General features: G+C 40.5%; 1 protein-coding gene across 1 annotated transcript; it reads right to left on the minus strand.

The window, feature by feature from the left end:
• Positions 1 to 1078: 1078 nt before the first annotated feature.
• LOC135226388 (serine/threonine-protein phosphatase 6 catalytic subunit-like) lies at positions 1079 to 26254 on the minus strand. The gene is made up of 7 exons (XM_064265866.1): positions 26135 to 26254; positions 21526 to 21621; positions 20450 to 20657; positions 19195 to 19274; positions 9775 to 9880; positions 9330 to 9491; positions 1079 to 6947 (listed from the first exon to the last, which is right to left on the minus strand). Exons 1-7 carry the CDS (start codon positions 26201 to 26203, stop codon positions 6757 to 6759), a joined length of 912 nt encoding a protein of 303 aa, XP_064121936.1. The 5' UTR covers positions 26204 to 26254; the 3' UTR covers positions 1079 to 6756.
• Positions 26255 to 26619: the final 365 nt, after the last annotated feature.

Here is a 26619-nt window from a genome sequence, read left to right on the forward strand (position 1 = left end):
TCATACTACAGTTTGGCCTTCATCAAAGTTTGGAGTGAGAATACCCTTGGCCAGTTGGAATGCATAATACAATACTTGAAAGTTTCCACCTTTCTCTTGTAACTATGTACTATTCTTTTATGAAATCTGTAAGGTCATCTTACAGGTTTAAGATTCACCAGATTGAGATCCCACCTTTAAGCTAGATTATATGGCTTTAGACCTTAGCAGAGAAACACAATCTTCCCTGATTATACTTGAAATAAAAATCCACTCCTGAAGAGATCATCTGATACATACAATAGCATTTAAAGAAAAAAATAATAAGAGGTGCAATGACAGTTTGAGGCGGCGTGTAAAGTTCACTCTTTGCACACTTTACCATCACCATAGGATGTGACTAATCCACTAAGTGTCCAACCCCAAACTCTTAAGTAGCTGCTATGTATTAATACCATTGAGCTAGTTAATTCACAACTTTATTATTTGGAAGAGAATGCTACTGGAGTTTGTAGGTAAACAAAATGACACTAAGTAGCAAATTACAGCTCTTTGTAAGTCCACTTCAGGCTACCCAGCTCATAACTTCAACCTTTTAAACTGTCTCTGCCCTTTGGTCTGTTCCTGTCTTGCTGTCTAAAATGTTCATCTTGCTCCAATATCCCCTTTCACTGAAAGACAAACTCTGTGGGATCTTGTAAGTCTAGGAATAATGATCGAGTCAACACAGGAACAGCTACAGTTGTTTTTAAGTTATCTGATCCACGATCTAATTTAAATGTAGGTTTTAGAGCCTTTAAATTTGCTGCTTCAACATTACACAACCTTCCACTTGACATTAGGAAGACTAAAATATTGAGACTCCTTTTTTCTAAGAGCCATGACAGTGTGGATTTGACTATTAATACAGAGTATACCGTATATTAAAAGAAAAAACCCCAGGAATGTCTGCATTATGATCTATGATGAATTGAGTCTGTGGATCTCGCAGAGTACCTGTGGTAGAGTGGCACCATGGGAAGAAAGTGGAGGAACAGTAAATACTTGATAACAATGCTGATGTATACTGACAAAAGGAAACGAAAGAAAACTCCCCATGTCTGGAAAGCATGTTTTTATTTTTACATAAGGTTTTACAATCTGTCTGAGGGATATTTTTTGGACTGTTGAATTCTATTTACAGATGGTTATTATTCTATCCAAAGTCAAAATCTTGATCACAGGAATATTTTGGTATAGGAACATTAAAATTAAAAATAATTGAAAATACTACAACTGAGACCTAATAATTGTGATATGGCAATAAGATGACATATGGCTAAGGACTACAAATACAGATATATCAGACATATCCTTCCAGTGCAAACTAGATGTGTTGTTCAATGCAGTAATTCTATGATTTTATGCTCTTCAAACACAATATAGTCTATGATATAGTTGCACTTGTACTGCCTCTGACTTCAATTGTTGATGCTTTTGCAGGTTGAAATATTGGTTTAGATGAGCAAACTTTCGGGATACACAGATAAAATAGTAGAGGGTAAGGTTCTTTTGTCAAACAAAAAATGATGATGAAAACTACAAGATTAAAACGGATGATTCTATCATCTCCACAAAGACACTATGTCTCTCTTGTTGACGGAAGATTTACAGTTTACTGAACCGTACTAAGTTGTGCATTTGGAAAGAACAGCTTGAAATACCTTCTGAACTATTACGTTTTCCTCTCTCTCTCTCTCCATCGCTTCAGGATTATTTCTGAAAGAACCATAACAACGAGAGCAGGGGACAAGTACATCAAGAGTTCTTACACTGATTCTAAGGCTTCATCATCTCTGAGAGGGATGTCAATGCCATCTGTTCCTATCTTTGGTTCCCTAAGTGATATATAACAGTCAGATATTTTTGTACCTCATATGTGCCTCCATTACTTAGGCTAAAAAATAAAATATTAAAAATCTCTCATTATGGACACTCATTACATATACTCCAGACAAGAGAGGTATGAACAAGGAGAGAAGTAGAAAAAAATTAAGAAAAAGAAAGAAAGAAAGAAAAAAAAAGATTTAACACACATCAAAAGCCTGTATTAGAAGCTTCTGTATCACGACAATCTGTTGAATATGTTTCGGGACAATCACAGTTTACTATTGGTTTAGAAATCTGTTTGAGTATAACTAGAATACACAGGTAATGTTGACATCACAGCAAGTCAGTGGATGATGACGATGAGGCATCTGGGGCTTCACAGTTAAAACAGACCAACCACTCAGTGAGATCAAAAATTTCTATTTTGGCCAAGTCATGGGTAGGAGACTACTACTACTACTACTTTCTCTTAGTTTGTTCTTCGACTGCATCGTTAACACGAGCTCTCGCATTCCCTCGATCTCCTTCTTCATTTTGATTGCAAAACAGCTATCTGGCTGAGCAGAGGTGTATTTCATGTGAGCCTGTGCTAACTTTAGTCTGTGCGGTCTTAGAGGGTAACTGACATTAGTAACTGCCTGACGCCATGCCACTGCTTCTCCCAACGTGGTAAGAAGACAATGTCAAAAGAAATAACAGGCAGTAATTCATGATGATTTCAAGCAGTGAGGAAGCATAGGTCTACAAGACTTCTCTTAAAAATTATGGAGGTAAAATATTCTTAAACTTTCCATTTGACTACTGAAACCCACATCTGATGGCAAAAACGAATGAATCAACAAAATATTTTCTGAACACAGTAGCAAGAATGCATGCGAAAGCATTACTGTCCAGATCCGTAACTTTTAGGTGGCATCTTCTCTTAATACAATCCCCAAAAACTAAAGTAAATTCAATGCTAATTTGAAGAAGTTTGGAAAGAAAGCCAACTTAACCTTTATGGAAGCACCTCTTGATTCCACTGAGGCAAGTAAGCCACCAAATGTTAAAAAAAAAGGAGAACCTAACCTATCCTATAAGTATAACTGACCCTTATAAATATGCTAAGAACTATTATCCATTAACTTAACTACCCTGTCTTTTTCTTTTGCCTCTTCTTCACTGTAACCCTAAATATTCCTTTGTTTAACATGCCTATTCTAGATGTTTAGACACCTGTATTTTTAAGTTTCCACCATTTGCGGTGTACAATGAGTAGTAACTTATCCTCACATTAGAAAAGTAAGTACTTTGCATCTGTCTGACACAAATGGAATGATTAGCAAAACTATACTGGACTACAGCATGCAGAGCTACATTTGCCAAAACCAAAATACTAACCAAAACTAACAAATGGTTAAACAACAATAAATACTATGAACACCATAATCTATCAAGCACGGACTGCCAGAACTATAAATGCCAATATGTAAGTAACAATAATATCAGTAAAATGGTGCCTCATGCACAAGCATTTGAATCAAACCCAAAGTAGATGCATTCATCCCTTTATGCTCACATAAAATGCCTATCACATCTACCAGCTACCATGTCTGAAAATCGCAACTAGGCAGCATCAACTAAATCCTCAAACTAAATATGTATTCACCTGGAAAACCAACATCTCCTAATATTGACGTTTCCACAAGCTTCCCACTCGAGAAAGGCAATGTTTTACCGCCATCAACTGGGAGCATAAATCATCACAATTTGGCAAAGGTACAGGATATGAATGAATCAACAATAAAATCTTTGGTCAATGAAAATAGCAGGCAGGGTTCTAAATATCAACTTGATTCTCAGCAGTGTATCTGCAGGAGTGTTCCTACCATCCATCACTACCATTATGCTTTAAGTAAAATACTGTTCACAGTAACAAAAGAAATAAAATGACTAAATGTGCGCCACATATTCTCACAACCATAAAGGGATCACTCACCACTACAAGCTGTTAATGTAAATTGCTGAGCTGTTGCTCTTGTTTACACCGATCATCCCCGAGACAATGGCTCGAAGACAGCAGTCCCTCTCGCATGCAATGCTAAAACATAATGTGCCTCAGGTGCCGTTTGACTTCAACTTTTGGAATCATGCGGAGGTCTGCTATGAAAAAGACACTGGCAGAAAGCCTGACACTGTGCTTCAATCATTGAGTATTTGTGTGCTTCATGGTGCAACAGCTCTCGGTTTGCATATCATGAATGAGATTCAGCACAAATCTCAATGAAAAATTGGTGATAGTCCTCCTACAGAATGAAATAAAACTCCAAAGTCAAGCCATAATGAAAACGATTGTATAGATGTCTATAAACTACAAACAGCTTACAGCACCTTATCATTATACGTTATCTATAACAAAATTACATGCGAAATGCAGTTTGCATACAACCATAACTATGACATGCATTAAGAATAGAATAAATAAAATGGTGTTAGATAAGAAAACATACCCTTTGTGCTGAGTGCTAGGAATACGTATCAGCAAAATTTACCAGGAGAGAGGTGCAAGTGTTTACTACTGATGACTTCTCTTATTCCAGAAGGTTTTAACATGGAATGTGAGAAACAAACAAGTCACAGCATTTGGAGGGTTACAAGGACACCTCTACATTGCACTACCCACAAAAAGATATATACTATATAAAATAAATGAAATTTTGGCATCATTAGTAAGGGTCTTGTCTTTGAAAGAAAAAAATCTTCTATGTAAGATATTAGTGTATATACTTCAGAATCATACAAGGCACTATCAATTTCTAACAAAGCGGACTTTCTTTTAAAACACATGAGCGACACCGACCACCTGATGCAACAAGAAAAGCACTCGACTACAAGAAGAGATTTCCTAAAGATAAATCAAATGCTGCCATACAATAGCCAGAAAGACCATCATTAATGCAAGACCATATCCTTCGAGAAAAAGGTCAATGGGTCAGAGAAATAAATCACAGACAGCTGATGACTAGTGTTCAAATCCGTAGCCTGCATTTTACGTCATTTACTATAAAATCATGAACAGCCTGTATGTTAAAATGGTTTGCCACAAAATAGGATTACAATACAGCATATGCTTGGAGTAACTACTGTAAGATATTACTTTAAGTAGGCAGAAAATAAATAGGAAACGGATGACTTGCATTTTGAAAAGCATAACAAAACGGTCTTCACGCAAGAATATCCATGATTTGTATCACATCATTATTTGAAATGATGACCTAAAAAGGGAAGATTTTGGAATTCAACTTCCATCAACTTAACCCACATGGTTTCGTGACCTGCTACTTTGAAAAGGAAGACTCGGAATGCTATTACGAGAGAATACTGTATAAATACATGCAAAAAACGACACCCGTTTTAAGTGCAAACCTCCTCATGTTCTCCAAGAACTGCAATTGCTAAAGAACTACAATAATGTATATAATATATATATATTTATATATATCAATGGAATGATCTAATCTATGAAAAATAATGTATACCATTTTTGGAGCCACTCATAAAAGCACTGATGGAAGAGTTAAAAATCTTTGAAATATCCCAGAAGCGAAATTCCTTCCTAGGCATAACATCTGAGTAACAATGGATGTAGTACTGTCACTGGAACTTGAAACATTAATAATTAATAACAAAGCTACTGCATAATCAGGAAAAAACCGACTTCCCCTGCAATTCTCTGACTTCATGGTGACACAATCTTTGTCAGTTAGCCTTTAATACCATCACATCAATGGAGATCACTTGTAAACATAAGTTCTACGCCCACTTTTAAATACTTTTCCACAAGTACAAAGGACTCACCTTAATATCAAATCTCTATACTTCCACTTTAACTTGTACTTAAGTCATCAGAAAATAACTATTATAAATACTGATTCCATATAAAAGAAAAAATTGAACTAGCCTGTTCGAAATGTATGGTTGTTTTAACAAATTTCTACTGCTCCTCCCTGCAGTAAGTATATATATATTTATATTTACTTCAACCATCTGCATAAAAGACAGGTTAGTTTAACCTAAATGTGAATAACAGTAAAAAAAAAAAAAAAAAAGAAGAAATTTGTCACAAAATATACAATAATCTCATACTGGCTCTAAACTTTTTGTAACTTTTTTTCAACAAAAAATTTGAAGTCTCAAAAAATGTGAATGATAAAAATGATCCTACTTTAGCATCAGTATGATCAGCACCATTTAAGTAACAATGAATAGTCTGCCTTTACATAAATCTGACCCACTTTTTTTTATTACTATTTTTTTTTTTTATTTCACCAGGTTTTGATACTTCTTCGTAGGAAGGAGTGTTGACGAGTCAAAAGAAAAGACAATTTTGCATAAAATTTCTCTGGACACATCACGACGATGAGGGCCAATGCACGTGCCATGAATGATCAAAACACTCGTTCCTATTCAATCCTATTCAAGGCACAATGAAACAAAGCCTTCCTTATTTAAAACCTGGTCTGGGTGGTTGTTTCCATCACAGTAGACCCTCTTTTCCCAATATTTTAGGATGAGTTTCTCCAGCCAAGAAAGAAAAAATAAAGAGAGAGACTTGCAAGGAAAAATTTATAAATATATACATCACTGAGTCATACTGCATACAGTATAGGAGAAACTTGTCTTAAGACTTCAAAAGATGGATCACATAATAAACGACTCTTCAGAAGTGACTGGATTGCAAGATTAGGCGACACGTGAGCACAACAACTGACTGCACCTGAATACAGTGCACAAGTTGAAATGCGAACACGGCCACACACCTTGACGAGGGGAAAACTCATACCCAATACCCGTTCACACTAGGAGGCAGGGAATACAAACGCCAGCTGACATACATACACGTGAACTAAAACTTTGCCCAGAATCATCTCACAGAAAGTAAGGTGTGGTGTGTACGGGAGGAATCACTCTCTTGTCATCTGGAACAGCATCGAAGAGCTTGGCGTGCTTTTCGCTCGCTGACGTAAAGGAGAGGATGGAGGCTACGTTTCCTGCTCGGTAACAATAGTTGGGTGCAGACCAGACTGTCACTAGTTTTCCTTCAAACATATACTTGATGCCTGCAATGGAAAAACAGCTTTTACAATTTCGACATTGATATATACTACAGATGTTATCCATGAAAACTAATGCTGGTGCTCCCAATTAGGAAGCTCATGACATGAGAGCCTACTATTATAAATAAACGGATTAATGCAAACTTTAGATAGATATACACTAACTTTGAGACAGCAGGTTTAAAACATTTCTGAAGTAGCCTTAGCAGTTTACTGTACTGCATAGTTATAAATTAAATAATTAGTTCAAAATAAGAACTACACTGAAGAGGTGATTTTGCATACATCAATAGTGCTTTGACATTTTTCTTATGGCTAAAAATATGAAGTTTGGGCAAATCATGATGTGGATGGCTTTATGTGCTTTTTGAAAGGAGAATCTAACAATTTCTATGGTATTACAGAAAACAATTAACCACAAAATTCTTAAAATGTCAAGTTTTCTTGTTGAATTGTACAATAACTTGTAAATAAATGGAGTAATTAGAAAAATAATTTTGGGTAAAATCTCAAAACCTCCGAAAGACAGTAATCGCAAATTGCAATTTCTGGGTACATGATGCGCAACATATGTGATGAGACAAAGATTCACAGCATTTTCTTTTTTTACTGTATGACCACAGCTCAACAAACATTGATAATACATACTAAATATTTTCATTTGTGGACATCTTGTTAGCTACACTTTGTCTGAACATCATAGTCATTAATTTCTGTCTCAGAATATTCTAGTATTTCAGGCATGAGGGTAATTAGTGCAAGAGAAAACACAGGATTTCACAGCAGCCAAATGTGATAGCAAACACTGATATACAATGGTCACTTTTGTGAGAATAATTCAAAGGCCAGTGTTAGACAAAATTAACTGAGGTTCCTGTACAAGAAAAACTGATGTTACATATTTACATGAAGCTGACCTCTAGTTTTTTATGGAAAGTACAAATGGGACCAAATGCTCAAATCTGTTCTCACATCTAACTATGGAAAGTAAAGATCAGGCTCTTTTAGTTAAAAATTTTTTTTTATTTGTATGGTGTTTTTACGTTGCATGGAACCAGTGGTTATTCAGCAACAGGACCAACGGCTTTACGTGACTTCCGAACCACGTCGAGAGTGAACTTCTATCACCAGAAATTCACATCTCTTATTCCTCAATGGAATGGCCGAGAATCGAACCCGCGACCACCGAGGTGAGAAGCAAACACCAAATCAACCACGCCACTGAGGCGCTTTAGTTTAAAAAAAAAAAAAAAAAAAAAAAAAAAACTGAATCTAACAAAATTAATTCAGTACACAATTAAACCATCTTTACTCTTTCGAAGGAAAATGAAATATGTACTACTACTACTGCTACTACTATTACTACTACTAACTTTATGCTATTTTACTTACCACAGTCAGTATCAAACAAAATTAATTGTACTATTTTGACTTTAATGACTACCAAGTTCCTCAACTCTTTTACCACTTTATGCTCTACTTCAATAAGACTGTCAAAAGAAGTCACTTAATACAACCTTTCAAGACATTATTAATTCCTATTATTCAGCATTCAAGAATTCTAGTTGCTGACATAATTTATGATGCTCTCCATACTGTGTTTTTGACCTTTAATGTCCAGAAGTGTCTCATCCTTGTGAGAAAGATGCCGAGTTTTAGAAAATGTCACCTCTGTCAACCACTCAAGAATCCACCTTTTTGCAATGAGTATTTGTAAGGGAGATGGAGACAGACCATTAAAAGAAAATTATGCAGTGAACAATTTCATTCAGTATACTATTCAATTCTAACATCACTTGGAGACAAATTATGATAAATTTTTGCATGATAAATTTTTGCATGAATTGTATGGATGGATGGATGGATGATGAAATTTAGGGACAAGCCCAAGCACTGGGACCTATAATGGTCATTCAGCGCTCATGCATGAATTGTATGAACACAAACAAAGAGCATAAATTTTTGTATGAACTGTATGAACACTAACAAAGAGCAGAAAGTAATGGGGAAAACAGTCAGCGTATGATGCCCTGTTGCCACATCAGAGTCAAGGAAGAGAAACCTTTGAGATTGGTTGATATGTCTTATGGAGTCCTAAGGTAACCATGAGAGTAACCCTTTTGAGGACGAACAGAGGCTACGTGAAACAAAACAATCTTTATACATACTCAAGACTAGTAAGTTTTAAATACGGCTCTTACTTGATAATCACAAAGCTGATGCATAATATAAAGCAGGGAGAGTAATTATAAAAAGTCTCAAGCAAGTCTCAAGAGCAATGAACTGTCAACTTTGAGGAATAAACATCAACACTGGAACTCAGCGTCGAAGCTATCATGAAAAACCCATTTTACTAAATAGATAAAAAATAATTATTGCCCTTACCTTCATTAACAAGTTGGTGAGCTCTACAGATGAGTTTTAAACTATTGGTATCCATAAACTGATGAGTAACTTTCACACCAAAGAGCCAACCAGCTCCCCTAGGAGACATGGACCATGTGTCAATTTCCTCTGGATCACTCCACACTAAATCACAGAAGGCACCTGGAAGAATCAAATTGAGTAAGTGAAATATCAGTGGAATGACACTTCTATTACAACAACCTGCAGTGTAAAAAAACCTATGCAAGAACTACTATTTGGCAGCCTTTCAAGAATAAAAAATATAAATACTCCTTACAAAGTATTTATAAGCAGCAGCAGCAACTATTAAACAGAATTACAGTACTTTAACCTGCTTAAAATATGATGATCATATTCCAAACCTAAGATTCATTAAAAAAAAGCGAGTGAAAAATTGAAGTAAACAGGGTATAATTATATTAACCTTTATGTGGAATCTCCTGATTTCTGTTTATTGTTCTAATTTGATCAAGGGTGTTAATTTCTGGAGACAATCCTCCATGGACGCAAAATATTTCACAATCAATAATCTGAAAAGGAAGAGGAAATATGCTTTAATTTCTGACATTGATATTCTTGGGCAAAATGATAAATCATGCCAATTACATATACAAAAGGCCACTAAAACTGCTTAAGATATAAATCCCATAACAGCAGGAACGATGGCAAAATGACAATTTGTCCAAAATTGCATTGGTTTTTTCCTAAACTATAAAACCAAACCGAGGTACTTTTACAATAGGAAAGGTACTAGGGCAGGCAGGATGGAAGGTCGCAAGCTTTCGAACCAAGGGGTTCGGGTTAGTTAAACTGCTTGTCCGGACAGGCGCGCTGGCGCGCGACTGGTAGGTGGTAAAACAAATCATCTTTGCTTTTGGCCCAAGCAAAAACTTGCAGGAGGTGAGGGGTGGCATGAGGGGTGGGGGGCTATGTGTAAAAGGAAAAAGGACTCAGGGTTTGTTTTTATAGTTAGGGGAAATAAAAATGGCAATTTTGGGACAAAAATCTTGGGTCATTTGTTCAGACAACGGCAGACAAACCTTCGGTCCTTTTACAATAGGAAGACTCACTTATTGGTGGGAGGAATCTGGAGTATTTTGTGAACAGAACTGGGTTCGGTTTTCACCCAACCTTGGAAATGCCTCCCCTGGTCGTAAGAGCGAGGGAGGGATCCAAGCCTCTGTCCGATTGATCGGGGTGTGCACCGCAGAGGGATCAAATGGTTCAGAACCTCCTGGACCAAGTACTAAGAGAGAGGCAAGCGGTATATCTTAGTTACCAGCAAAACAAGAAAAACAAGTTTCCTATTTGCAAGAGGCAACATAAAACGTTATGGGGGGGAGGTTGTCTCTTGTTGAGGCATCCACTTCCCCTTCCCCCCCCTTGTAGGAGGAAGTGGGGATGGAAGGCGCTTCCCAATCCCTAGTGAAAGGGAGTAGGATGGGGCCTCTGATCGAGTAGCTTCACCGGCATCTTCGTCCTTATCCAGCAAGGTGATGGACCTGTATCCCCCCTACCCAACAGGTTAAGAAGGGGTTAGAAAAAAGATAGGAAGAGAAGCCAGTCCACTCTCTCATTCACTTATCTATTCTTACAGTCAACACCAGGACTCGATGCTGTTCAGCCTTGCTAGGGTTCTGGGTTGAGCTAGACAAACGTGTTGGCAGAAGCCAACCACGGGTCCTAAGGAAAAAACGATCCAAGGACCTGTGAGGGCAACATCCAAAAGGTCCAAAAGGTAGAATGGATGGTGCCAGTGGTCTGGTTGTACCAGACCCCTGCCTGCAGTTACCTGACGCCCACGGATGAAGTTCTTGTGTAAACTCCGAGGGAGTGATACTTCTAAGTTCATCTTGGTGCTGTACGGAATGAGTCTTCAACACTCAGCCTGGGATGTCGAGTTGTTCGTTCAGAAAGCTCCGGCGGTCCCCGGTCGCAGCTTTCACAGGACAAAGCAGCATCATCCTTCGCATCGGAAGGCGGTTGGTTGAAGTCCATTAGGGAGGGGGATTGTGAACGGAACTTCTAACCGATCGTACCAGGGAAACCGAAGGGTTCAGAGGAGTCTTCGCTCACGAATTCTGGTACGAAATTCGAAGCGTCACGAATCCCCATCACCCCTGGTATGCTTGAACTTCGCAGGAAAAAGTCATGCAATTACCCTCAGAGGAAAAGAAGGGAATGGATCGTATGACCGATCCCTCCCTTCTCCGACTTCCGGTGATGTTTCCATGTACCCCATACTGGTCTATCCAGTCTGCCGCGACGTTGTTGTTCTCGGTAGTGGATTAGGACACCGACACTAAAATGGTGGGGTGTCGATGGTAGGGTATCTTTGACAAAGCCGTCTTAGGGACGAAGAAAAGATTGTTATGGAACAACCCGAAAAACTAAGTCACCAGCGGAAGTTCGGTAACAGACTTGGAGGCGCTATTTGACCCGGACAGCTGCCTACTGAACTGCGTTCGGTAGGAGGCAAGTTGTCCAAGCCAACAATCGAGCACAAAAGTCACTGTGACCTTCGCCATTAAAAAGGGTTATGCCAAGAGGACTAAACAAATAATTTGTTCGTCACCGATGCAGAAGGGCAAGGTGATGACTCTCTTAAAGGCATGTTTGCCCAACAGGCGAAAGTCAATTGCCTTATAAGAGACCGAGGTCCATTGATGGCAAGGATAATCTCATAGTATAGTTGATTCTTTCGGGTAAGGAGAAACCACACTAGTGGACGTTTTGAAGACGAAGGTTGTCACAGAACAAAAAAAAAAAATTTTTTTTTTTGCAAACATACCGTCTTCACAGCTGAACCGAAGAACGAAGGATTCATCAACGATTCTTTGAAACCTGTGCTACAAAGACTGAGAATGCTAAACCGCTATTGATTGCTGTCCGGTTGAGGAATCGTTTAGTTGGCAACTTTCCCAAAAGTGCGGAGCGCTTCCAGTAATGGAAAGGACAGTGGGAAACTACTGCCTGGAAGAACTGCTTATCATGGGCCTGAAACATTGGAAGATAGTTGGGGGGGGAAAGTAGAGCTGTCAGGTAGGAGAGTAGGCGATGTCTTCTGACATATTTCTGTTTGAAGTTCGGGGGCGGAGCAATGAAACTTGCACAACCTTACGAGAATACGAGATATTTTGAAGACAAACTCAGATGTCTGCCAAAAATCATTCCGCATTATAGCAGTGGCGATGACAGAAGGTTGACTAGTACAGACTTCTGTTACACCCGTGCGGTAAACAGAAAGATGGAAAGAGTCCAAGAGATTAAATCTCTTGTTGAAAATTCTAGCAATGTCGAAGGCGATGAAATCGAGCGTCACAGCAGTAGATGGTCCTTCCATTATTTGCGAGAATCCACCCCGTTAATCAGAGGACCTAAGTCCATGATATTGTTGGGCAGAGATTACCGCGGTTCGGTAGTCCATCCAACCCAGGGTGGGAGAGAGAGACGTAAATCCGACCGTGGCATCTCCGAGACCTAAGATGATACTGAGACCGCTATCAGGCAGTTCAATACGCCAGTAGCCTTCCAGGTGACTCGTCATCTGAGTTGCCAGGTAATCCATTATTCACCACGAAGGAAATGCGTGGTTCGGCTAGAAACCCATCGAGCGTAAAAAGAATACGCTCGAGCAATTATATTTAACCGAACGGATTTCGGTAAATACAAAAAGCTGATTTTGGTGTTGTCAATGAACCAATACCAAGTATTCTAAAATCGGAAAACCGGATTAACTGCTGGGAGGTTGCAGGCAACCCCGAGTTGCAGTTCAATTAAGGATAACAATTGCGTATCGGGTCACAAAACAGTTAGATGTTAAACTACGGTATGCGCATACCCCACGAGGACAATTCAAACGTTAAAAGAACTCATGTTCGCGAGGGTAATATAACGATAGATAGTTTGTAGGTTCTTGTACCACGACCTCCATCCTAAAATCTTTTCCCCATCGAGGAATGAGAATAAGGATTGGAGATCGGACCGCCTTCGGTCTTCTTAGTCAAGAGAGTGAAGGGTAGAAGTTCTTTCACCCAAAGGAAAGCTTCAATGGTGAAACAGGAATTAATCCGAAGACGATAGTTCAAGCCAAACTGGAAGTTACCCGTCCGTTCTTCTCTAATTCCAGGTTAAGCGCCCATACTGTGAGATACTCCTTCTTTCAGCAAGCAGTCTTCTTCCACAAATGATAGGGAAATTACAGGGAATGCGAGCATAAGCGAGGTTACCCGATTTATCGTGTAACAATTTATAGGGGAATTCTCGCTCTCAACTTTGGACCGTGGGTCTAGCCTAAGTGGGTTGGAGATCGTTTTAAAAAACTCGAAAACACTCTTGAGTGCGCTAGACAAATTCCGTAGAATTCTAAGCACTCTGCGGAAACCCCCAACCGAATTCGTTCAAACGATATCGGCTGGTGGTCCTCTTCGAGTTACCCGTAGAAATCGAGAAAGGGGCAGGATCCCTTCCTCAATGACCGGCCGGGGCTTGAACGTCATGGTTAGGACCCGAAGGTCTCCCCCCGGTGAGCGCAGCCCCCAACGTGGGGATCTTACAGAGAAACTCTCGTAGGATCCCCTCCCCTGTTTCCCTCGTGAAGCCGTAAGGAAGGAGAGGGGAAAAATGGGGGGAGGAAGTTGGATAACTGGACTCGCACCTTCCCAGCGAACTAGCAGTTGGAGGAAGAAAAGGAGCAGCCAATCGCCTTACGGCGATGGCCTCTCAGACAGCCTGGGGAAAACTGTTCTCGTCAGGAGGAAAACGTTTTCCCGAGGAGGGTTACGAAACTCATACTGTAGGTAAGTGTCATGCCGCCCCACTGTGAACGTAGTACTGGGTGGGGCTGGATCGACACCTGACAGGAGAGAGCCGATAACGCGCCGACTCATTCCAGTCCTCCCGTCGAGGTCGAAACCTCAGGGAGGACCGAAGGGGTATTTAAATACGGTGTCCGAAAGAACGTACGAATAGAAACGCCTCTGTTCGCAGTGTAGAGGAGGTTGAAAGATAGCTTGTCTCCGATCCGGCCAGAACGAACGAGAAGGCCTTCTTGTCCGGAGACGAGAGAACACCTGGGTTCAACACAGTCGGCAAGCTGCCTGATCGCGGGCAGATTCCCACCAGTCGATGGGTTTGGGTCCTTCCTCCGCGGCCCCCCAAAACGACTCGAGCCAGAGACGTTGGGGCTCTGCTGGTGGAAGCGGGGGCGAATCCGTTCCCCGAGGTCCATGTTTGCTGACGATGAAGTCAGCGCCGTAACCTCGCGGACAAAGTTCCCTCTGGATCTTCGGAAATAAGTCCACAGCATCTTGCAGAGTGGACCGTTTAAGGACCCTTCGAACAAGAGCATATTCCGAGAACCTTCCTCTAAGAAGGAAGGGGGAACAGCGACAGCCCTACTCGGTATTCCCCATCCATACCACTTGCGCCATACGTCCTCCCGGCCGGTCCAAGGAAACCGTGCCCTATGGCACGTAGGGCGTCGTCAGGTGGGATCATGAGGGGGCGCACCCCTCACGAATCACTCCTCAATACCTCGCTCCTCCCGGTGTAACCGAGAGGGAGGTTGAAGGTTAACGCGGGAGAGGGCCAGACTGAACGCTCCCCGAGTTGATCGCTGGCAGAACCAGCAGGCGTTGGAGGGCTGAACAGGCGGATCGTCAAACCCGCAGGTGGCGATCGAGCTGCCAGGCCTGGTCGAACCGTCTCGCCTGTGGAGAAGCGCTGGGAACTGAAGCACAGCGGCCCCGATCTCGAGTGTCAGCAAGAGCTGGTGCTGGTTGCCGTACCCGGTCGCTTTCTGTAGAGAGCGCAACGGTTCAAGGCGACCGTGCAGGGCTCCACTGTCACAGTGAGGGACGCCCGGTGATTGTTTTTCCTTCCCACGGCATGGTTCACGTCGCTGAGGTTCCAGCCGTGGGCTGGCACCGAGGCGAAACGAGGGAGGGACCTCTTTCCCAGACCTCAGCCCGTTTGGGTCGGTCGTGGACAGTCAACGGTCCCCAGGGTAGCCAGCTGGTTCGACCGCGAAGAGTGAGAGCTGGTATGGTGAGGAGTAGCTAGGGAAAATGAGGGCTGTCACCACCCAGGTTCTTCCGCCCCGTGCCGCGAACCTGACGCTGAGCGGACTCAGAAGGTCTGGTTTCCTGGACGCACGGTCGCTGGTCAGGACGGACCAGTACCACGCGGTAAAGCCTAAGCGAAGCGACGAGGCCTGATGACGGGACCCTGATGCAGTGGGCCAGAACCACTGACACCAGGCGAGGAAAAGTACCGGTGTTAAGCCGGTACCCCCTTGGTCCCCGGTCACCGTCTTTCTTCCTTGGCGGAAGGAAGAGACGGGCCCCGCTCCAAGAACGGAGCAGGAGGACCAGAGGAAGGAAAACCCATCCCGTCCAACCTGAGGTTGAGGGACGACGGGTACCCGAGAAGCTCCCGAGGGAGACACTTTAGGATGGAGGGGAGGCAACCTTCCTTCTTCCTTCCCGGGCTGTTGAAGCCTTAAGAAGTCGAAGGGGGAAAGAGGCGGGGGGGGACAGCCGACGTACGCATGAAAGGAAATGAATGGAACGCGACGACGGACGACACCTTCCTTCATCTTGCTTCGTCAGCTTCCTCATGGACAGACGTAAGATCTGCTATCCAGGGCGGAGCCGGAGGGGCTGCCTGTAGCCGTGAAGCCACAGGGCCCGGACGCACCCTTTGTACAGACAGACCAAAGTCTGGGGTAGTAACCACCACGAACAGGGGGACGGGACATCAGCAGGTATATGGGCATACTCAAGGAACAGGGCAGGCCACAGCCCAGCACAGCATCGGTAAAGGGACAGCCGAGCGCAGCAAACGGCAGGAGGGACAGCCAGCCGCAGCAAGCAAGGCAGGGAAACAGGCCAGCGCCAGCAACTGCATGGACAGTCAACCCAGAAATCGGCAGGTAACGGCAGGTTAGCACCGGAAACACAGGAAAGTGGAGCAGCAGCCGAGCAAACATAAATGAGGGTACCGGGCCGGCAGGTCAAGGGGCGAGCTCTTAGGGCCAGCGGGAAGTGTGGGTCGCTGCAGCGACGGCAAACCACGAGCGGCCGGCGGCACGCCCCCCTCCCCCCTCCGGTTAACGGGCGAACGGCACTTCACTAGCGGCTGTTAGGCAAGACTGTTAACCACGTGAGGGCGCAGTTACACAAGGTGAAGGAGGGCGACGTCGACCCATGGTTGCTGTGGTCACCACTCCATGGGTGACCGCAGTAGGCCCAGACATAGAACCGGCAGCCCCATGGGCACCACTAGCACGCCCTGCAAATGGAAGGACGCCCATTACCGTCACCAAGGGTCCACCCTCGTGGCAAGTAGCACCAAGCGGGAAAATAACAGTCAGTAGCGATTATGTGGGGGGGAAGTCCCCTCGGCGGGGGGGGGAGGGGGGGCCCTGAGCCCTATCCGAACGAGTGGGGAAGGACCCCTAATACAATTGTACATCGTGGGGCAACCGAGCGCCCGCCCTCCCCGCGGCTCGACGGATCGGGCTGAGGAGAAGAAACGCCGATAAACCTCCCCCCCCCCAAGGGGAAGGGGCCATCTGTGGGGGAGCTGAGCGGGGTGGGGGTTCGCGTTCCCCACCCCCAGCACCAGTACCCCATGTACCCAACAACAATATAAAGAGCCCGAGAGCAAATCGTGCCATCGGCCCGAATGCAAAGGGCATAAGGCATTCAAATTCCCTGACTGAGAGGAACGAACTTGAAACCAAATAAATATTGATGCAATCTAATAATAAGGAATAAAATGAAAATGGCATCTTGCATTACGATTCACTTCACAATGAATACAGGGCTCGGATCGAGCGGCATTTGTGCCCATCGGGTACCGGAATGCGCTAAGGGCAAGGTAAAAAGGATCATGTTCCTTACCTTTATTGGATTCCAAGGTTTATGGAAACCTTGATCCATAATGAATTGACTGCAATCAAAAAAATATATGAAAATGAAAAAGAATACTGCGCTTGCGATTTCACTTCATACAAAATAAAAAGGGGAAGGATCCAATTCACCCGGGAAACTAGCGGGAGGAAAACATTGCACCCAGGTAAACAATGCAACTCTCAATAAAAAAAATGGAAAATGAAAAAAAGAACTGCACTTGCGGATTTCACTTCATTGCAAAATAAAAAAGGGGAAAGGATCAATTTACCGGGTAAGCTCGGCAAAACGATCCCCCCCCCCAAAAATGGAGTATTGCTACAATCAAAAATAATATATGAAAATGAAAAAGAAATACTGTACTTGCGATTCCATCTTCCATTCACTGAATAAGTTTTTACCAACCCAAATATACGCTCGGAGCTGGAGCGCTCCCGCCCTCGGCACCGAGCATAACACCAATAGAGGATCATTTTCTTTGGGAAAAAATGAATTCCGCACCAATTACGGCCCTTCAGTCCCGGCACTCGGGTAATCGGAAGGCGGCGTGGTAGAAACCAAGATTCCTTTAATTCAACAATTGAATTTCAAATTGGGAATTAAATATCGAAATGATTGTAACTTACAATTCCAGTTTCACTAGATAAATAGGAAAAAGAAAAAACACAATCATGCGAAAGCAACCGAACGATGAAGCGGGCAGAGAGCGATGGATACACGTTCCACACGCAGCAGGGTGGCGAAACCTGCCCAAAAACAGGATTTCGTTTACCTACCAGGTCGCGCAAGCGCGCGCCTGTCTGGGACAAAGCAGTTAACTACCGGAACCCCTTGTTCGAAAAGCTTAACGACCTATCCAGGCTGCCGACTAGTACCTTACCTAATTGTAAAAGGACCGAAGGTTTGTTATTGCCGTGGTCGGAAAACAACCAAAGTTTTGCCAATTAAGGTGTAAATAAAAAATGTTTTTATATAGATTAACAAAAATAAAACTTCAATCAAGTTGCAAACGATTCTCATCATGAAAATTACAATAAGAGTTCAGTAGTACTGTATCTGATGATCAGAATGGCTCATTAATCAAAAAAAACTATTTTCCAATTACCTGACTTTGTTGGTAATGTTGATGGCAACTTTTGGCATGTCATGTAATTTTCAATTTTTGGAAGCAGAATTAATATCCAGAAACAAAAAGAACTGACTTGGAAGTCAAGATTTCTTCTTATTCCAAAAATTCAATTGCTTCAATTTAGTCAGAAATATAGAAGAGCTGTATGAGTACTGATGCACAGTTTCACAGTGCACCCAAACACTGCAAAAGAGCACTTCACTAATGTGAGTCACTCTTTGCTTGTCTAGGTAGAACTTGAACGCTCGTCAAAACTAAATGTCTTCAAGACAATAAGACAAGGGCATAAAAACAGTTCCATTTTATATACGTACTTTACTTCCCAGTACGTAATACATTTCTCAAATTATGGATGCCGAGAGCATGCATCTGAAGCCTAACCATGGCCTGCGGTAGATGGGGTCCAAGGAAATAGATTACAGCTTGTTTTGTAAAAAAAAAAAAAAAAAAAAAAAAAAAAAAAAAAAGCAAAAAAAACCCCCAAAAAAAGATCAAAAACCATGTTAACAGTCATCGCACAACACATTCAGATTTATTATACTTCCAAATGGCCACTGCAACAGACAAGACAGTCTAAAAAATTATTTCACCATTTGTTTTTTAAATGTCAACAAACTAAAACACCCCGCCAAAAAATGTACTACCACTGCCAACCAATGATGGACCCCCCCCAAAATAAACACCAAGCCCCACATGAAATAAACTTAAAACTAACCAATAAATAGGTTTAAACAATAAATAATTAAATTTTATTTTTACACGGCTACAAACTAACAAGATGAACATTTCCCATACTTACAGCAGCTATAGTCAGAAGATCGAAGACTTTGCAGCAATACCGCCATGCATTAACATTTCCATATTTGTTTTGGCACTCGTCTGAAAAATAGTTCCATGTATATAAAATTTAAAATATCTAAAGCAAAAATCATAAACCAAGATGTTATGGTACTATGAAAGGTAGAGGTTTTCCATAAGTTTAGTATTAATGTGTGGACCATATAAAAATGACAAATTTTTTACCAATTTGTATTTTTCATAACTAACAAACCTGAGGTCTTAACATTAGGATAATACTAGCGCCAAGCTGGAAACCAGTAGAATTAATAATAAACTTGTGAGATCCAGGGACTATTGGCATCTATACCAGGTCACAGGGTATGTAGTACCCAGAATGCCCTTGGCGTCCCGTGATCCGACAGTTACTTTCCTACCGCCTTTAAGATAGGACGTGATTACTTTCTACCCGTTTTAAAGCCGGTTTTAGTTTGCCTGATTTTATTCATATTTTCCCTTTTTTACTTTTTCTTTCTCAGGGTGTTCTCAGTGTGGGTGTGATCTGATTGGTGTGTGTACGTTGCAAGATGGAGAATTCTGCTTTCTATATGATGCTCTAACTTACAAATAGAAGAAAAAAAAAAAATCAACTTATTCCTTTTTCCTAATTCCTCTGACCTTTCAAAACCTACCTCACAATCCTACATGGTACAAAAGAAAAACAATTATTCTACATCCCCTGAGCCCTACCCATCCACCATAATATGGTCTTCAGTCTTTGACTTTTCAGCTATAGCTATAAAGTAATGCATGGCAAACCTATGTAAAAATCACACCAGAAAACCATTTTATAAATATCAATATAAAATAGGAAAATGCCAAAAAGTGAAGAAACATCAGTCCCATGAAACAAACACTTTGCAGAATAATTTTGCCAATCAACCAACACAGACACATAACCTTAATTTTCCCAGGGTACATAAAAATTCTTAAGGGTTAAAAACGCATTCTTTGGTATGATAAGTGGCATCAACAAAGGCAAGCAGAAGTACAGCTGACTGCATCCTAACAGTGCTTATTTGCATCACAAACCGTTTTTTAACTTCAATGATTAAAGTTTTTAGTACTAATACTTATCAAACATCTGAAATAACAAGTCATTTCTTTTTTAAAAATGACAGTAAAAAAAAATATTCATAAAAATATTCATAAAACAGCATCCTTTTTTAAATGACTATTACACCGTAAGTTCTTTTCCTCATCCTTATAAACCTTACCGTAGAACCCATAAACTTGAGTAATTTGGCGAGACTCGTGATTTCCTCGAAGTAGCGTTATCTTGTGCGGCCATTTCACTTTAAGCGTGAGAAGTCTAGTAAGGGTTTCTAGGCTGTAGTATCCTCGATCTACAAAATCACCCATAAATATGTAATTTGTGTCGGGAACCTGACCCCCAGTTCGAAAGAGTTCTTCGAGGTCATAAAACTGAAAAAGATGTATTTTAAAATTAAACAACAGATGTCCAATGAAGGTCTGTACATGGCTATTAGATAAACAAAGGCTAACTTCACAATAATGTTCAGTCCAAAGAAAAAATTTCTAATTTAAAAAGGAAAATATAAAACCTTTGGCATAAAAATTACAGAAGACAAAGAATGTCTGCTTCACTGAGGTATGAAACCATCTCCTTGTCACTAAGTATATACTAGTACAGCATTCACAATTATTAAATTTCAAAACTTGATTAATTTTTTCTCAAACTTATTCTGCATTACAAAGGGAAAATAAATTTATAAAAAGGTTCAAAACATGACAATTACTATATGAAAGCTGCAGTAGAAGTAATTACATATACAGAGCTTAATTTAACTTTAAGAATGACTAAAATATCTAGCTTGATGTACCTAAGGTTGCTTGTCATCAATCCTAGATGAACAATGAAATTTAAATTTTCACAAAATACAGGCAGTTCCCGGGTTACGACGGGTTCGGCTTACGACATTCCGAGGTTAAGGCACTTTTCAATTATATTCATCAGAAATTATTTCCAGGGTTACGACGCATGTTCCAGGGTAACAGCGCCTACAACGCTGATCTGGCAGATGAACTATGACACCAAATATACAAAATAATCAATATTTGAAGGTTTTTTTTGATGAAAAATGCAATAAGAATGCAGTTTACATAGTTTTCAATGCACCCAAAGCATTAAAAGTAGGGTTTTCTTAGGATTTTTGACGATATTCTGGCTTACGACACGTCTCAAGAATGGAACCCCCGTCGTAACCCGGGAACTACCTTACTGGTACACAATATTCCTAAGCCTAAGTTACCATAATAACATGATATTTACCTGACCATGTATGTCTCCACATACAGTAACAGGGGTCGACACTGGCTGGATGTTGCCCTCTTCTAATAACAATTCACATACTGATTCGCATAATTTCTGTGAAAACAAAAGTAAGGGATTAACATTCTGAATATTCTTGTTTCAAGCCACATACAAGCATTTGAAATTACAAATATAATTAACCCCAAGAAATAAATAATATAAGCCTCTTTAAACAAAAAACAAAGCCCTAGTGTTTTACAAATTTGTGATCTTGTCTAACCCTTAGAACAGTCATAATTAAATTAAAAAAGCTACTTTCCCATTTACAATAATTTAAATAAATCTACTTTGCATGAAGTCTGAAGAAAATAACCTGAGTTTACATTTTACACCTTCTTACTAAGCTTCTACATACTTTGCATCAGTTATGTAAGAAACTTTAGTCTGGTTCTTGTTAGCTCAACAATCCAAAAACATAAGGTGGACTAAGCTAGGTTAGGATGGACCTTCATGATTTCAACCACAACTCGCAGATTTTTCTGTGGAACATGTATCCACAATATTCACAGAATTTTTTATACAGAAATAATTCACTAATTACTGTATTTCCATATTTTCTTAAAATCAGAAAATCATATTTTAACGTAGAATAAATGGTAGTTACAATATTTTTCTTTTGGTAAGGTTAAATATGGTAGGATTGGTGTCATTAGTTAGGATATTGAATATGTATAGTAATTCTATGGAAGACCTCTGCACAGAGATGTTTATCAATGAAATCTTGTGACTGAACAGTATAGTAAAGATTGTGTAAGATGCAGTATAGGTGGACAGCTTGAAAAATTTACAGATATAGTGTGCAAAATGTAAAGTCTGGTATGATTTATGTTGAAAGCTCTGTGCAACGCCATGTTCAGTACCAGCCCCTTGCAGATTAATGTAACAACATGGGCAAAAGACAGAAAATTTCTCTAGTTATTTCTCCTGCATGCATCACATCCTTTTCTGTACTGTTCAGTAAAGAAAAAAATTATTCCAGTTTTCACTCTTCCAATCAAACCCCTGACTTTTCTTGGGGGCCCTAATATTATCAAATACAGGGAGGGTGTTAACAAAATTCACTAGCCTCATGGGCCACAAGATCTAAAAATGTAAGATTTGCTTAGTATAGTCAAATTGCATACTAGTGGTGAGAAATTCACTTGTCACACAATTACCATTTTTTCTTTTCTATTGTAGGCTAGTACTGATAACACATTTAAGTTCTTTGTAATTTTCTCATTACTCCTCCCGTTTTAGCAAATTTTAACATTGCTTTGGCAGAAGGATTGGCTGAACCCAGAAATTAGGCTAAGCTCAGTAAATGCCTTGGTAACCATACATAAGTAGCAGCCAAGGTTGTAATATGATTTCTAAGCACATTAATACTAACTAGTCACTAGTTTTCTTCACTTAAGCCTGACTAACCTAAGAAATCAAAGCTTTTGCATTGGTCTTCTTGGGCTTGTTGTCAGGCTAGACGTAGACTAGTAGTACTGGCTGGCTCCCCTACTGTAAAGAAAATCCTGTTTTTGCATTGGTCCTCCTAACTGTTAGACCATTTGTACTAGTAATTACTGGTTAGAGAAACAAAATGACTGGTTTGTTCCACATAAGAGGGTAGATATCTCAACACAAACCATGAGATAAGTTTTCAGTGGCCTAAAACATAGGTCAACTAGAGAACCCCAGTTTTGGCTAGTAGGACATTTCTAACAGTTTTCGTGACAGATTCGTCACAAACCCATCACAGATAATGTTGTTACGAGCGAACGCAGATTAAGGGGTCTACCTATAGGCTATGGTAGGCCAGACCTAGGGTACTATTCCGTGGCGACCTAGACTATGGCAGTTGCGGTTTTTCTATGCAGTTTTACCTCCTGAACAAGAATTTTAAGTAATATTTATTCGGACGACAGTAATTAACCCCCAAGGGCCAGTACTAAACACGGAAAAATACATTGGACACCCCAATCCCTAGTGGATGTCGTGTCCGCGGTTACGTTCCTATTCTGTAGAATTACCCAGGTAAGCATTTTGCAGTTGGTATTTCAGAGGGAATCTGATCTACCCAGACTAGGGTTTTTCTAGCCTAACCTCAGATGCCGTTAAGATATTGTAAATGTACAGGAGGGGGCAGTATGATGTCATCTAGCCTGTTAATGTAATTTCCTGACTAAATAATATTGAAAAGGGTAAAAATAATGCAGTAAGATAATTTCAGAAATTTACCATGACAATGAGAAATTTCTCATCCTTTACGTGTTTTCATTAATCTCAGGGAGCTGGTACTCAACCTGGTGGAAGCTTCGCTTTGCTCCGTGTTTATGGAAGAAAGCAAATGCATAAACAACAGATGGTATGGAGTAAACAACAGATGGTATAGGCTAGCTCCCAACAGCGCAATACTAAATTTCTCAAATTCTCACCTGTGCTCCATTGTATACACCATTTTCTACATTCCCCAGTCAAGAGATTAATCAACAGAAGTTAAGAGATTATACATATTATCAGACAATTTCTCCTTTACATTTAAGATTCTCCAGTTAAGAGATTACATTAACAGGCGATTTATCCTTTACATTGAACATATTCCAGTCAAGAGATTACATAACCCCTTCTTTACGGGTGGGTGAGCAGAATGTAAACATTGCGTTCGCTGCCCGAACTGAATCTCTCGGTAGTGACTCCAGTTTGGAGGGTGCGATCGTAAAAATATTTGCCAAAAATACACTAATCAAGACAGGCTAATGAAATTATTCAGGTATTATTAGCACTATAATAAAGCATATTTCTCTGTTAGTTTTATCATCCTACAGGGGAAAATAAATGATTTTATGAAAAAAAAGTGAAATCAGTGTTCCTTGTACAAGGGACATGGGGTGGCGGTGAGAAAACTACGGTCTTGAATAGAAATTCGGTCTTACAGAATGTTGGTATATCGCACCTGGAAACATGACATAAAGTATTATCAAAAATAGAACAGTAAATAAGCACGTAATAACAAAAAAAAGAGCAAAAACTAAAGCGAAAGCCCCAGCCAATAAATATGGAAATCGCAAATTTTATAGTATATCTTTCAAAATTGGTCGATGCATTTTCTACGTTTCTAAGATTAGTTTCATCACAGAAAAACAACTTTAGGGGCATCAGGGGTATCTAAACTAATTTTTCAAGTTTCTTGTCCTCAGAAAAAATCGCTTTTTCGCTTTTTCTCTGTTTGGTTTTTTATATATAAAGTTACTATAAGGCTTTATTTCTACCTTCATTTATCTGGTGTTTCATATCTTTTATTTTGTAAAATGTAATAAGTGAATAAATAATAAATACAGTAAATGATGATACAACTGGTTTTTTACTTGGGTAGAAGTTATTACTGTTTATGCTTGTCTGGTTTTGTGATTTTTTTTGTTGAGATTCAGTTCATCTGTTACCTACACACTACATAAGCAGTAATAATATTGTTTTGGGTTTCATCATACGTCTGGCATCGTGTCATACTTTTTATTGTGCTCCAAACTCTTCAAAACCGAAATTACAGAATGATTGGAAGTCCCTATCTGAAAAGAGGAGTTTTGGTGGTACTATGCGTACCACCTTTATGCACCCGGTGCGGTGTAGTAGACTTGAATGGTGGTACCCACCTACCTCCAAACAAACTTTCGGTAATGAAGAGGTTAACAGACGATGATGCCTCCTTTACATCTAGCACTCTCCAGTTAAGAGATTACATTAATAGACGATTTCTCCTTTACATTTACTAACACACTCCAGTTAAGAGATTACGTTAACAGATGATTTCTCCTTTACATTTAAGATTCTCCAGTCAGAGGTTACATTAACAGACGCTATTCTCTTATATTCTCTTTTACGTTTGACATTTTCCAGTCAGGGATTACATTAACAGACGACATCTTCACATTTAACACTCTCGAATCAGATTACATTACATTTAACAGTCTCCTGTCAGAGATTACATTAACAGACGATATCGTTTACATTTAAGAAATATACACATGACAAGACCAGTAGTCTGCAGCCTAAAATACCCTACTAGCTTGTATAGGTACCTAAGCTTGAACAGGCTACCTAGGTACCCCCTGGGCCTAAGCTTCGCATTTTCGCGACAGATTCGTCACAAATAACACAGCCAGACTGAAAGACTTGGAAATTCCAGGAGATCTGAGACGTTCAAACGTAGACTGGCCCAGCCTGACGTAGTCTGGGCCTCGGGGTCCCACCGACGTCTACTGCTACCTTAGGGTACTGCGTCAACACGAGACCTCATAGCTATATTATCCCTATCCTCCGTTAATCTACGTCAACCTGGACCCGCATACCTCGCCCTCTACCAAATACCCGAAGATTGACGTCAAAGACACAAAGGTGACGAAAAATGTCGGAAAGAAATAACGAAAACATTCCCGACGGGAGCGCGAATATTCCTTGACGTAACCGTTGGCCCACCCCAAAGTGACAGGCTTTTCACGCCCTTATTCTAGACCCGGGCGCGGGCAGACCAACGTCAACACACGCGCACGAGCACGATTCAGCACTTGGAGTGCCATGAATAACCCAGTGGTAATACCTTAAGGTCACTTTCGGGCAAATACTTGCACTCTTTCGCAATTTCTATCCACTTGTCAACGTCCGCCATTTTTGTTTATAGGTGAAGGGGCTACGGTCTTGCATATACTTTATTTCACTTTGAAAAATATTCCATTTAAATTCTCTCGACATAATACAAAAACAGCAGAATAATTATTTAAATGAGTTATTTCAAGTTTATTCCCTTTTATGTATAAGTATCTCATATATTATCTCTAAAAATCTATTAGGGTCGTAGTGGCTCGACTATTTTTAGGCCGCCGTCAGTGGTAGTGGTTCTCGTAAAGTGCAAAGTCATGTTTCTTAAATCGTACCTGTCAGCGTAACATGAATGTCCTGCTGATTCTCCATCTAGAACATCACAAGAGGACTATGAAATCCATGCGGTATATGAATTAATAACTGCATCGCTCTATAAATGAGAATAAAATGTGTCCTGGAATGCAATTATTGTTTTATACCAGA

Source organism: Macrobrachium nipponense, chromosome 14 (assembly GCF_015104395.2).
Source record: "Macrobrachium nipponense isolate FS-2020 chromosome 14, ASM1510439v2, whole genome shotgun sequence".
Classification (NCBI taxonomy): Eukaryota; Metazoa; Arthropoda; class Malacostraca; order Decapoda; family Palaemonidae; genus Macrobrachium; species Macrobrachium nipponense.